This window comes from Haemaphysalis longicornis, unplaced genomic scaffold (genome assembly GCF_048455015.1).
Source record: "Haemaphysalis longicornis isolate Haplotype H1 unplaced genomic scaffold, Haemaphysalis longicornis Haplotype H1 scaffold_12, whole genome shotgun sequence".
Classification (NCBI taxonomy): Eukaryota; Metazoa; Arthropoda; class Arachnida; order Ixodida; family Ixodidae; genus Haemaphysalis; species Haemaphysalis longicornis.
In genome coordinates, this window is record NW_027526225.1 from 91,448,322 (window position 1) to 91,462,322 (window position 14,001).

The following is a 14,001-nucleotide window of genomic DNA, read 5'->3' on the forward strand; positions in this document are numbered from 1 at the left end:
ACAAATAGTCATGCCTTTCGTACAAACCGTACACAAAAGAAAATGTACACCGACGGATGCACTAGATCACTCAGTACATATAGATTACCTCCATAATACATGCATGCAGATTTACATCAGTCTATAATTTATATAGGGTACACTATACATATATAATTACACAAATCATTCAATACATGACCGAAAGGAAATGTGAGGCGGTTATAAATCGCCATGCCTAGCGTACACAGACATATTCACTACAGCTGACACTCGTAGGCATGCGCGAGCTATTATATTGTGTCAATGTAATTATTTGCAAGAAAGGTACGTATTGCATTGAAAGTGTTGCTTTCCAGCTGAAAGTTAAGTTCGTGTAAAGCATTTAGTAGCCTCGGAAGCCTGTTTTCTAACATATGTCGCCCATATGTTGTTCCACAAGTTTTAACGTTCCGAATTCCCTAGTTTCGCGTTTTATATGGCTGAGATTTTCTTTTAAGGTTGGCCAGTTCAGTCAAGAAAACATGTTTTCTCTTTATGTCTTGCTTATAGGCTTTCGTTAATTTTAAGTTGCAGATCTTCTCAATAGGCAATACATTGTACTTTTCAAACAACGGGTAGGTGTGATAATGTGAAGGCACAAATTTCTCCACAGCACGTAGAAACCTTTTTTGTAGAGAATACATTTTTTGTATGTTTTCTTGACTAGTGGACGCCCAAACTAGATGGCAATAGTTTATTCTTGAGGAAAATAAAGAGTTGTAAATTAATATCATTATAGGTCTGGGAAGGATCAGGCGATTCCGGTAAACTAGCTCCACTATTTGAGATAACTTACTTGATATTGTGTCGATGTGCTCGTTCCAAGATAGGTTTTCCTGGAAGACCACTCCTAGTGTTTTAATGTTGGGGACAATATCAACCGGGGTCGAATTCAGTTGTATTTGTTGCGTTATTGTTACGTTCTTAGTTTTATTTCTGAATATTACGGATTTGGGTTTGCTCGCGTTTATTTTAAGATGGTTTTTCTCAGTCCAGCTATTTAGATTTTCTAATGTAAAATTTGCTCGCCAACTAGTTCGTCCGCCGAATTCCCTCGTAAAAATATGCTGGCCTAACGGCCTAACGGTCTGTTTATAAAGGCTGTTCATCATTGTCCTCTTTTGTGTGAACTTTTGAAAACACAGGCCTTTTCATAATAAAGGCAGTGGCTTTGAAAGTGAAACCAGTGTTTTGAAAAGTTCACAATAATGCTCTCTGGCCTCTGTAGTACAGATGTAAGTTTTCGTTAAATTTTGAGGAGAGGAAAAAAACAGTTTTTTTCGTGCTTTTCATTCAGAAAAATATAAACAAAATGAAATAAAATGATTCCGCAGAGGTCTATAAAAAATTCGACCTACTTCTTAAGACGGACGCCACAGATGTCTTATTAAACGCGAGAAGTGGCCGTAGTTTCTGGCGTCTACACGAATGAAACCAGATTTCGGCCGCTGTAACAAGGAAATAAATAAAATATACATAGAAACGTATTTGGGTTCCAGTGGAATTCGAACCCGGGTCGCCAAGAGCTCCAGCCAAGAGAGGTAACTACAGCACAAACACGGCGCCGTGCCGGGATGGACCAAGAATTATGAACGTGACCGCACCGCAAATACGATGCAGCAGGGAAGAAGTCTTCGATAATCGCTGGCTTTCAAATCACATCAGAGACTTGAGTGCCCGATGAATTGTGCCGTTAAGAGTGAAAAGAAAATAATTGTTGCCTGCTGCATCTCAAAAATCCCAGCAGAACTTCCGCTCTAAAAATCTGCGCACGACTTCACGTCAAATCATTGATTTCAGAAAGCGTTTCCCCCACTGCAGAGTGGTCGCAACACAATGAATTTCCCCGGGGACGCCGTGTTTGTTTTTTCAATGTTAACCGGGTAAAAAAAAAACATACGAAAAACGTGTTGTTTTGTAATGGTTTACTGTTTTTTTCCAACCATTCACATCTCTACTCTAGAGCATATTTTCGCGAATCATCACCATCATTTGTTTTCGTGCGTATTAACCATAGAGTTTCATACTAACTCTATGGTATTAACCGACGTACTACATGGACTAATCTTCTCAAAACACGTGAGCGCGGGCCGATTTTAAATATTGTTGGTTCTTGCGTCCATTCTTGATGCCTGTATTTCGTGGAGAAGATAAATAAAAACAGCTCAATCACTTAACACCGGCTAAACAAAAATTTCCATAAAGGGGGAAACCATTATCATCATTGCTGTTTCGCAGTGCAGCCCTCAAGTGCCACGTACCCGACATTCGAGTTTTCTTCTTCTTCCAGCTTCTCGGATCGCGCGACCTTTTCTTCTACCGACTCTCATATTTGGTCGTGCGCTTTTTCTTCATTCATTTTTTTTTTGTTTTTAAATCATAGTTTTGTGAAGCGTGCACATTATCGCCTCAACGCTGCCGATTCCTGCCCAATCCTCCACTGGGTATGCGCTTAAACAAAAGAGACAAAACGAAAGGATAACGACGACGACGACGACGGTGTCCGCCATCACGAGGAATCGCAAGATGTTCGCTTCGGCACATTTGGAGCTGGGAAAAACGAGCTTCCCCTGACAGACTGGAGGTTAGGTTAAAGGTTGAGGGTGTCTGGTTAAACCCCAACAGGTCATTGTAGAGGCAGTGGTCACCATCCATGCATCATTCATCCTGCTAGTGTCGTCACTTTGTGAAGCAACTGTCGCCGAAGCTGTTGTCATGCACGCGATGGAGTCTTTCTACAGCATCCCATATCATCTGCTTGAAGTTCCCAATCTGAAGTTGAAACGACCGTCGTGGTTCCGCAGACCATCGCCGATGGTTGTTTACCCGTTCGTGTTGTTTTCCTACTTTCTCGTGTGCGGAGGTAAGTGGGCCCAGTGGGCGATACACTGCTGTTTGGAACGCGTTACCGGTCTTTCAAGCGACTCACCTGTTCGTTGGGTGCTTCTGCAGGTGTGATATACGACATCATTGTCGAGCCCCCAAGCATCGGTTCTACGACGGATGAACACGGACACAGCAAGCCGGTAAGCATGGTCCAATTTTCTAGGCAGTGTCTATTATCCCGGCAACCGGGAAAATTACCGTCAGAAATTTCTCACGGCAGTCGCTTCTTATTGGCTAAGCACGCTACGAGGAGATTCAATCTGATAAATAACCCTTTAAAAAGCAGTGTCTTCAGCTGCCCCTGTAGCTCTGTGGTATAGTGCTCGGTTTTAAGCTCAGGTTCGAGTCCGACGTTGCGATGTTTTTTTTTAGTTTTCGTATTTTTTGGTCATCGGGACTTTGTTAGTGCTTTTTTTTACTCTGGTTTTTACTATATCAAGAGATCGACGCACCACATGACTTCTAGAATTGGTTGAATTCCATTTAACACAGGTTGTGTTCTGTGTCGTTGGGCTGTGTTAGATTAGGTGTGTTGCAGTTTGGCGGGATTTGGGTAGGTTATGGCGCGTTCGGTTAGGTTACGTAAGGTTCGGTCAGGTTATGTTACGTTAGGTTACGTTGCGACGTAATATTATTCGGCAAATTTTCCGCCGGCCAGCTTTTATGGAAACTGCCGTGATAATTTCCCGGGAGTAATTCTCACGGCTGCCGTGAGATTAGACGCAGCCAATTTTCTACCTTCAATCCTGCCATGCTATCGCAGCTAAGCATTGCTCGTGGGACATGGGCCTAGACATTACCCACCCGCTTCAAATAAAGTTTTCTATCTCTGTCTCGTAGAGGCTGAGCTGTGCGAGCCTAAAAGCTGCGGGGGCTTCCGTCACGAAACGTATCCACCAAATAACTTTGGTTTTGAAGAGAAGGCTCAGGCTCGAGTCCGACAATGCGACGTTTTTTTTTTTTAGATGCAAGGCATCTCTTACACTCGGCCTGTCCCTCCATCCGGTGTCCGTCCGCAACCCTCTTCCTTTCCCCTCGCCCGCCGGCTGCGTTAGCACGTTCTCCTCGCCATGCCAGCTGTGCGTTAGTGCGCATGCATGTCTCTCTCTCATCACTCTCTCTCGCATAGGGACTATATAATCGCGGTATCTGCACCGCGCTCCTCAGTCGCTCCGTCAGTCGCTCTTGCTGCTACTGCTCCGACTGCTGCTCCGATGAGTTGAAATGGACACTAACATGCCTGCTACCGCGTAATTGTAAATTTACGTGTGATTGAGCATCATTTAAGGTTCGCTGCACTTCAACCACATTTGGGTAACTAACATAACGGAAACGCGAATTGAACCCCGTGAGGTGCCTTGCATCACCCCAGGGTTCCCCTCGTGGAAGATGGTGGCAATTTTTTTTGCTTTCGGAATTTATCGGTCATCGTAATTTCGTTATTGCTATTTCTTACCCTGGTTTTTACTATATCAAGAGATCGACGAACAGGACTTCTAGAATGTGTAGCATTACGTTTAATATAGGTTGTGTTCTGTGTCGTTGGGCTGGGTTAGATTAGATTTGTTGCAGTTGGGCTGGATTTGGGTAGGTTGTGACGCGTTCGGTTAGGTTACGCTAACTTCGGTGAGGTTATGTTATGTTATGTTATGTTATGTTATGTTATGTTATGTTATGTTATGTTATGTTGGGACGTAATATGATTCAGCAAATTTTAGGCCAGCCAACTTTTATGGAAACTGCCGTCAGAATAGAGGCAGCCTTAATTATTTTTTCTTTCAGGTGGCTTTCATGGCGTACCGAGTAAACGGCCAGTACATCATGGAAGGACTGGCCTCCAGTTTCCTCTTCACCGTGGGCGGTCTGGGATACGTCATCCTTGACCGAACGCACAGCCCCAACATGCCCAGGCTTAACCGCATCCTACTCATCAGCACGGGCTTCATCTGCATCCTTGTCTCATTCTTCACCGTCTACGTGTTCATGCGGATCAAGCTCCCGTAAGGCGCCATCTCCTTTGCTTATACACGTGCGCAAGTGCTAAAGAAACACGTTGCATTGCAAGCAAGCGGGTTGATCTCGTGAGAAAGTGTGTTGCATTGACGGGAGCACAAACATTTAAAAAGATAGGTGATCGGTAAAAAGCGCAAAGGCTCATGGGTGCATTGTCTGCTCCCGCGGAGTCCCGCCACTTCCGGTTCGAAAGCTCTCCTGGCCTCCCGTAGGCCGGCGGCTTTCACGCGAGCGTGTGTTTGTTGTTTATCTTTTTCCACCGAAAACAAAAACGCTCATGCATCGCGCATTCAATGAATAACAACGATGAATCCTACTAGGGGCTGCTCTGAAAGGTAAGCGCTCTGTGACGAATAAACAACACGCACACGCGCGCGTAAAAGCCGTCGGCGTACGGGAGGCCAGGCGAGATCTCGAACCGGAAGTGGCAAGAGCAGACGACGCACCCATGAGCCTTTGCGCTTTTTACCGGTCACCTATTGTCATGTGGAAGTAACAAACAGGCTGTTGTTAATGCAACGTGCATTTCATTGGTCAGGAACATGGGGGAAAATAAAAGGAAGGTAGTGTCTATTATCCAGGCAACCATGAGAATTACCCTCAGGAATTTCTCACGGCAGTCGCCTCTGATTGGCTCTCTGACCCCAGGAGATTTTATGGCACAAATATTTCCTAAAAAGTCATTCCTGCGGATTCGCCTGTGGCGCTCTGTTAAAGCGCTTGATTTTAAACGAGAAGGTTCAGGTTCGAGTCCGGCATGGCCAAAAGTTCTTTTTTTACTTTCGAAATTTTTGAAGTTTTCCATCATGGTGATTTTGTTAATGCTTTTTTATCCTGGTTAATAATATATCAGAACATCGATGCACAGGACTTCTGGAATAGGTTGGATTACGTTAAACATAGATTGTATTCTGTGTCGTTGGGTTGGGTTAGGCTAGGATTGTTGCAATTGGGCTGGATTTGGGTAGGTTATGATACGTAAGGTTGGGTTACGTTAGGTTAGGTTTTGTTAGGTTACGTTGGGAGGTAATAATACTCAGCAAATTTTAGGCCAGCCGGCTTTTATGGAAACTGCCGTGAGAATTTCCCGGAGGTAAATCTCACGGTTGCCGTGAGATCAGACGCAGACTAAAAGGAAGACTCAGAAACTTTACCAAACTTTCTCAGTGGTTGCAAAGATGCCAGCCACATGGTTATCTAATGCCGGTTCAGGCAGCTGGAAGAGGATTGCCGGAGTACAAAAATTTGTGATTTTTTAAGGCGAAAGCCTTAAGCGCCCTCTTGCCTGGAAAACTTTTGTTGTAGTAATTTCTGTTGCCCGGTGCACAGAATTGTTTCCGCTGTAAAGAGGGAATAACTAACACATTTGAGTTCGTAGGGGAATTAAACTTGTGTCTCCAGAGTAGGATCCAAGTAGGAGCCCATCACGCTACCTCAGCACGTTGCCAGCGGTGCATCAAAATTTTACGGGACACCTAAAACCCCAACCACACGCACTCGTAAAACCGACGTACTCGCGCAACGACGTAAACCGGCGTAAGCGCGTAAGGAACCGGCGTACTCCGGCGTACGCGGAATGCATTGGTACGCGCTTGTTACGCCCAAGTCAGAGCGCGCCAGACATCGACGCAAACTTTCGGACGTACGGTGTTGACGTACACCTTGTTGAGAAATAAACAAGCGCAGGCAGGGGGCGTCAGTAGGAGAAGAGGAAGAGGAGGATCGGGTGCACTCACTGCCTCGCTAATCGACTCGATCACCACATCGGAAGCCAGACGCTGGTCTTCTTTCGCTACACATTTTCTGGTGCCGTGAAACCCGGGAACCGGCGCACGAGCGAATCTACGTTTGACAGCGCAGCGGATCTGAGGCACGCGAGGCTTGGATACCTTCGTACTGCTTTATCCTGGAAGCCTTGCCCTCGGCCGCCGCCTCTTTCGGCTCGTGTCTAAGCCCGCCCTTGTCCCTTTGGTATTCGCAACCCAAGCGTCTTGCTTCATCGAGTGGTGCCATGGACGCTCTTCGTATTCGCCGAGATGTCCTGCGAGCGATCATCTCCGGGACCATGACAGTCCTCGACGCCTTGCTGCGGAGCCAGGCAGCAACGGCCCTTGACAGACAAAATGTCCTCGACCTTATTTTGCATGACCAGGTGAGCCTTCACCAACTCGACGCTCAAGTTCAGGAGAACCTGAAGGATGAAGAATTTAATGCTGACGTTTTGGAAGCCATCGATTACGACGAGCGTATTTGCGCCCTGAGGACGCGTGTACGCTTCTCTGCAAGCCAAGACTCTGCCGCAAGCCCCGTCCTTCAACCTCAGGCGGCCCTGTTCACCACCCGCATCGCAACCTCTACTATTTGCTCGCTCCCCAAGTAGGCCCGGCGGCCAATGGTCCCGGGTGACGTGCCGCCCGTCCGGGAAATGACTGGCACGCGGGTAGAAGAACAGGACAACGGCAACGGAGGCGCTTCGGCCTTTCAGAACGCCAAGCAGGACACCGAGGTGCTCAGCCAGGGAGAGAGGCTCCAGCAACTGCGCAGTCCCGCTGCTTCCGTGACTGCAGTATCGGGGAAGTCTCAAGGACACTCGCGGGACCTCGGCGTCGCTGACGCGGCTATCGTTTCTGAGACGGCTCAGCAGCCGTTCCGTGAATCTTGCCTAGCCAACGAGACTTCTGCTTTGGAGATGTCGAAGTGGCCCCAGAATGACGCTGGTGTCACAGACGCAATTCTCACTTCGGAGACGTCAATACAGCTCTCCCACAACCCTCGCATCGACGACTCGACTTCCTGTCCGGAAACCTCTCACCGGCCTTGCCATGACCTTGGAATCACCGATGCAACTCCCGCTTTGGAGGCGTCCCTGCGACCCTGTTGCGATCGTTTCGTTGGGGACGCAGCTCTCGTTTCTGCAACATTTCAGCAGCCCTGCTACGGTTCGCCGACTGTTTCGTTGGGTCCGGCAACGAAAACGCGATTCGTGGGGAAGGTAAACCCACTTCAGGGGATAACGAAGCGGATGCTTCTCCGGCGCTCCGTGAGCGAGGTTCGACTCCAGAGGCGAGCAGCGGCCGCTCTCGGCGACAAATCCACGCGGCGACAGAGGACGGTTGCTTCCATGGTCGCGACCCCTTTCCTGGCGAGCACGATTCCATGCTGGACGCGCCTTTCTGCTACGCTTACGTGCCCCACCAAAGCAAAGTCTCCTTGTCCGCGGACAAAACAGCATTGTTACTTCAGCGCATCGATCGATTTGTGGAGGCCGGAGAGGATATGAACACGACCACAGTGACACTGCATTCGCAGCATGTTCTCTGGGCACTTGGCTGCCCGCATCATCTGTTTCCTTTCGATCCTGGCGGCTGCCTTCTGACGGAAAACCGTGAGCACAGCTTGTTATCCCGGATGACCATATGAACATTCGTAGTCTTCACTTTTAGATATGTCACTTCAACCCAACAACCCAGCAAGCGCTCGTTGCCCGTGACGCTGCCAGCTAGCTCCTAAGGAACTTGGCGGCGGCGGGAGTGTGTTGAGAAATAAAGAAGCGCAGGCAGGGGGCGTCAGTAGGAGAAGAGGAAGAGGAGGATCGGGTGCGCTCACTGCCTCGCTAATCGACTCGATCACCACATCGGAAGCCAGACGCTGGTCTTCTTTCGCTACACACCTCTGGCGGTGATGTTATCAGCGGTCAGGTCACATAACAAGACAGTGAATTGATAAATAAGCTAACTTCACTATTCATTATGCGATAAAACAAAGTAATTTGTAAAATACGGTGACCAAACTACCGGACAAAACACGCGAAGCAACGAGCGACTATGGGAGCAAGGCAGTTTTGCGCCAAATGTAGCGGAAGGGTGTTGTGCCTGCCACTAATCCTTAGCGTTTTTTAATGTCCCAAGAACTGTTTTAGTTGTTCCTGTAATAAATATACGTATTTTTGTGAGAATAGGCATTATTTGCTTTATTTGAGTTAAAATGTAGTTGAACTGGTCGCCTCAAAGCGGAGTCCGAAGTAGCCGAGCCACACTGCGCGGCGCATTGGTTTACGCGCGCGTTGCGGCGATATGTGGTTACTCGCCCTCTCCGACGTCGTCGGCCGGCGTAAAGGCAGCGGCGTATGCCGCCGCAGGCGTACGTTGTTGCGCGAGTACGTCGGTTTTACGCGTGCATGTGGTTGGGCCTTAAGTCCGTTTACGCGCTTCGAAGTCGACAGCGTGGCGATACTTATTGACAAAATATGTACAGCTACATCGTATTCCTGTCTCGTCACTCGCTTTCGCTTCTTTGTCTCTTGGCGCGAAATACTTCAATCAGCTTTTCTTCTTATACCGACCTGGCATCACGTTGAGGTGTCACGTGGTGCGTACTATTTTGCAACTTTTACGTTTACAACGCATAGTTTGAGAATTTCGAGAAGCGAGCACATTAGCCCATCAAAGCTTGAGATTTCTGGCCAATCAGCCGCGTGGGTATGTGCCATAAAGAAAAGAACAACGACGATGACTTTGTTCTACAGCTGGGCTCCGTGGCTAAGACGTTGTGCTGCTGAGCACGAGGAAGCGGGTGGGATTGCCAGCAGCGGCGTCAGCTTTTTTAATGAAGGCAAAACGCGAAAACGCCCGCGTGTTCGAGATTCCGGCGCACATTAAAAATACCGAGGTGGTCAAAATTTATCGTCCACTACGACGCGCCTCGTCACCATGCGTTGTGTCGGCGCGTTAAATCAATCAATCAATCAATCAATCAATCAATCAATCAATCAATCAATCAATCAATCAATCAATCAATCGACAGATCGATCAAATAATCAATCAACCGACCAATCAATAGGCCGAGCGATTAATTAATTAATTAATTAATTAATTAATTAACTAATTAATTAATTAATCGACCAATCAATTAATCTGCAGCTGGCAACGTTCAGACACAGTACAGTGGTTGTGAATTGGATTTCTTGTGTAGATAATGAGCTTGAAATCCCATCGGATCCCGCGTGTTTTTGGCGTGTCACCAGCCTCTCTTGATGTAATTCGCGCCAAAAAACGAAGAAACGAAAGCGGGAAATTATACGCTAGCACGACGAAGAAGTAACGTAGCTTGTCCAAGTGTTTCCCGCCAAAAACGAGCAAATTAAAACGAAAGTGAAGAAAGGGACTGAAATACGACGTAGCAGTAAATAGATCATCGATGAGTCTCGCCAGGCTTTCGCTTTCAGAGCACATAAGCACGTTGAAGTGCCCTGTAGAATTTTTAAAGACGACAGCCTTTCTTGGGCTACTTAAACGCAGAAATTTTGGTCTGTTTGTGTGTCTGTCTGTGGCTCGATTCAGCCAGCCGGCGGAATCAGTGAAACAGAAGCTGCGCAATAGGTTTATATACCCACAGCAAAATCTAAACGTCTAAGTCCGCTGTCAATGTTCATGCTTGTCCAGGAACAATATATTACGCAAATAGGAGGCAAAAAAAACAATACATAAGTGATATTTGCAGTGTTCCTTTATAAAAAATTCATGGATGCTTGATTTCTGCGATAGCACATGAAATACTACATGAACTGCACAAAACCGTCGCCTGCTGTTGCCCGCGCTACTATAGCTCCTGGCGGCATTTGAGAAATCAAACAGCAACAGTTACGAAAGGTTCCACTAGGTAGGTTCCACGTTCCGCTTGGAACGCGCGTGGAGTATAGGGCAACGTAGTTCTATAAACGTGAAGTACAGGGCGCCTTGATTCACGCGCGTCTCCGCCGTACGGCAGCGCTGGTATCAAGGCACCCGGCCTGTTGGAGTGGAACGTGGTAAATTTAAATCGACTTGAGCAAACCTCTAGCGTGTTTACCTTGGCAGGAGCGCGACGGGAGATGAACAGCATTAGAAATAAGCGGGAAAGCGAAAAGAGGCCTTTATTTGGCAAATGTCGCCGAAAACTGTCGTCTTTCGTCGACATTTGCAACGAAAGGAGCAGATACGCGCCCAATTTTTTCTTCAGTGAAGCTAGTACGACATGGTAATATTTTTAAGAGCTGTGCTAAAACTTTTCTGCTACGACTAGTATAACAATCTTGTTTTTCTTTACTTTTATTAAATTTTCAACAAGTTTTGTCAGAACCTCTCGAGTTGTCGGACGGCTTCAACAGCAACGAAACTGAGTTATAACGGGCTTCCCAGCCTCCGGTAGTGACTACAAATTTTCCCTCAAAGCAACCTTGTTCCAACTGTCAGAGGTTGTACCTTGCGTTAGCTAGAAATGAATACACCCTAGCTCCAGTTGGGGTCAGATGTAACTGGTAAATAAAAATTTATTTCAACCAGTTATATCAAGGATTGAAAATTTACCCTGAATTTTGATGTAGTGATTTTCTTACGGCTACATTGCACTCGCACAATAAGGTATACGGTTATTCCGATTACGCAGCCATGAGGTCTAGGAATGATCTTGGGAGTTCGTCAGGGACAACCAGTCATTGTCACTTACCGAATAAGAAGGGGTAGTTGGCCTAATCTGGTATATTCATGCTTGCTATTGTCGCACTGCTGCCAGCTTGTAAAACTCGTCACTGAGCCCAAGGACGCGGGTTCGATTCCCGGCCACGGCGGCCGCTTTTCTGATGTAGGCTAAAAGCGAACACGCCCGTGTGTTAGGGATTTCGGCGCACGTTAAAGATTTAAAGATCCCCAGGTGGTCAAAATTAATCCTGAGCGCTCCACTACGGCGCGCCTCATCGCCAGTGTAGCGTCGGCGTGTTAAACCCCACAATCAATCAATCAATCAATCAATCAATCAATCAATAAATCAATCAATCAATCAATCAATCAATCAATCAATCAATCAATCAATCAATCAATCAATCAATCAAAACTCGTCACTGTACTTGTGTATGCCTGCTTGAGCAACTGGCATTGCTAAAGGTAAAATATTGTTTGCACTGTTTTTATAGTCAGTGATGTTTATTAATGAGTGTTCCTAGGTTTATTTTGCCTTGTTATGGTGGGTTGAATGTTTTGCTGCATCAACAAATAACCTCGTCCACACGGTCGCAGTAAAACAGAAAGTGAAAGCTTGAAAATAGCCCTTGCGACACGCATCAGGATGTAGCCGTCAGAAAAAATTGTAACTGCCTATTTATGATTTTGATAACCAAAATTTCACTTAAAATCCCTAAACAACTCGATATCATTAGTAGTTAATAAATTAGGTCATGTCCTAATCGTAGACACGCCATCGTAAACGTGACCACCGCTTCCTAAACATTGCTACAATAGAAAAAGTGGGCACATAATTGTGACCTGTAGCCGTTATATATTACGGTAACAGCTTCAGTTATACTTTAATAAACGTTTTAACTGGACAGAAAAGGTAAAACCGAGAACACCTACTTGCCGCGCCGTAGAACGCCGAGGCGTTCATCTCGCTGTCTTGTTTTGGTAACGCATTTGGCGCGGCCTTCACGAGATGGCAGCACCGTTCCGTAGATCGGGAGATGCTAATGCTGGCTGAGCGGTTCAAGTGGGGATGGCGACAATTGTAACTCACAAAAAAATTCCCCCGCACCTCCCCGAGGGGGCTTGTGAGGATGCAGAAATGCATTGGGTGCACCGATGAGTGTGATGCGATTAATGGCGAAGAGAGAGGCGAGAGTGTGAGCGTAATCATTTATATATAGTCCGAGCGCGGAGAGGAGGAGCGCCCGAGCTCTCTCTCCTCCCGAGCGAGCTCCGCGATGCGAGCGCCCTCACCCGACCGCGCACACTCCTCCTCTCCCTTACCCTCCGCCGCTCACCACCTGCTCCGGTTGCTAGGCGCGCCACATCCGTTGCTAGGGCGCGCGCGGGAGCGGAGAGATAACACCTGCGCGGACGCCGGCCAACGTACGCAAGACAACCCCCGGCTTAAATGCATTTCTGCATAAAAATGTTCTTAAATGTCGCGTGCCCAATTGTAGACGCCGTGTCGCAAAGGGATGGTCGAGAGGAAGCGAGTACTGAATGTTTGCTGTGGTTCTTTTTCAGCGGATACCTGCATGGCTGAATGCGCTCATCTACCTGTCCGGGCTGTATGCTTTTGTCCGCGGCGTTCGAGAACCCATTCTGCTCCGAAAGCAGTTGTCTCCAAGTTGTTGCCGGTTAAAGGCCCTGCTGCAGCTCCATCACAGCCAAAGTAAACTTTCGCAGGGAGAATATCAACAAACGGTGTGGTTTCAAGAGAGTGTAAATAAAAGGTTTGCAGTGCACACTAAAAAAAAAAAACAGCCTTTGTATTGCTTCGCTCTTTTTCGTATGAGGAGCAAGGAGTGGAGAAGGAGCGGGGAGGACTTTACGTGAGTTGTGAAGACAAAATGCGAGTTTGGTTTATTAGGAAGACTGCTTTGCTCCAATAACAATAATACCAATTTTATCTCAAACTCCAAAGAAATAAAAATTAGCACTGGCTTAGCTAGGCTATGCCAGGGTATACGTAGCGTGAGCGAAGGTGCAGCAATCCAATCCAATCCAAACCAATCCAGTCCAGTCCAATCACGTCACTCCTCTGGAATGCGCAGACCCAATTCTCTACACAACCGTACTTCTATTGGACTGGATTTTCAATCCAATCCAATGTAATTCAATCCAAATCCAACCCATTCCAATCCAATTCAATTCTCCTCGCGCTTGCGCAGCACGGCCCTTCAAGGTTCACGCGTAACTGCTCAACCTCGGCCAGTGTAGCTTACGCTACAAAAATTGCGCCCACCTCCCCGCGAGGGGAACCCTGTGTAGATGCGACGCATCGTGGGGTTCACTTGGTGTTTCCGTTGGATTGATTCTGAAATCGCGTGAAACGTGTCGGGAACGCGTATGATTATTATGTTTTATGATTATTATTATGTTTTATTGGCCAATCTTGGTCAATCTCTCTAAGGGGTATGCTTAAGGCTTCGCTGTCCGACCTTTACTCCATCATTGTTGCTGTAAGTGGGAGCTTCTTTTCTTTTATTGCAAGTGTTAATCATTGCCCCATCATGCGTTGTATCAGTAGCTTCTTGACGTAGTTTGAATGAGTCAAGGATATAAGGCGCGTTCGTAGCATTTGATT

The 14,001-nt window shown here is 46.9% G+C and overlaps 1 protein-coding gene across 1 annotated transcript; it reads left to right on the plus strand.

The window, feature by feature from the left end:
* The first annotated feature begins 1,020 nt into the window (after positions 1-1,020).
* LOC144162067 (oligosaccharyltransferase complex subunit ostc-B-like) lies at positions 1,021-13,148 on the plus strand. The gene is made up of 4 exons (XM_077692577.1): positions 1,021-2,884; positions 2,974-3,047; positions 4,690-4,907; positions 12,939-13,148. Exons 1-4 carry the CDS (start codon positions 2,737-2,739, stop codon positions 12,955-12,957), a joined length of 459 nt encoding a protein of 152 aa, XP_077548703.1. The 5' UTR covers positions 1,021-2,736; the 3' UTR covers positions 12,958-13,148.
* The last annotated feature ends 853 nt before the right edge of the window (positions 13,149-14,001 follow it).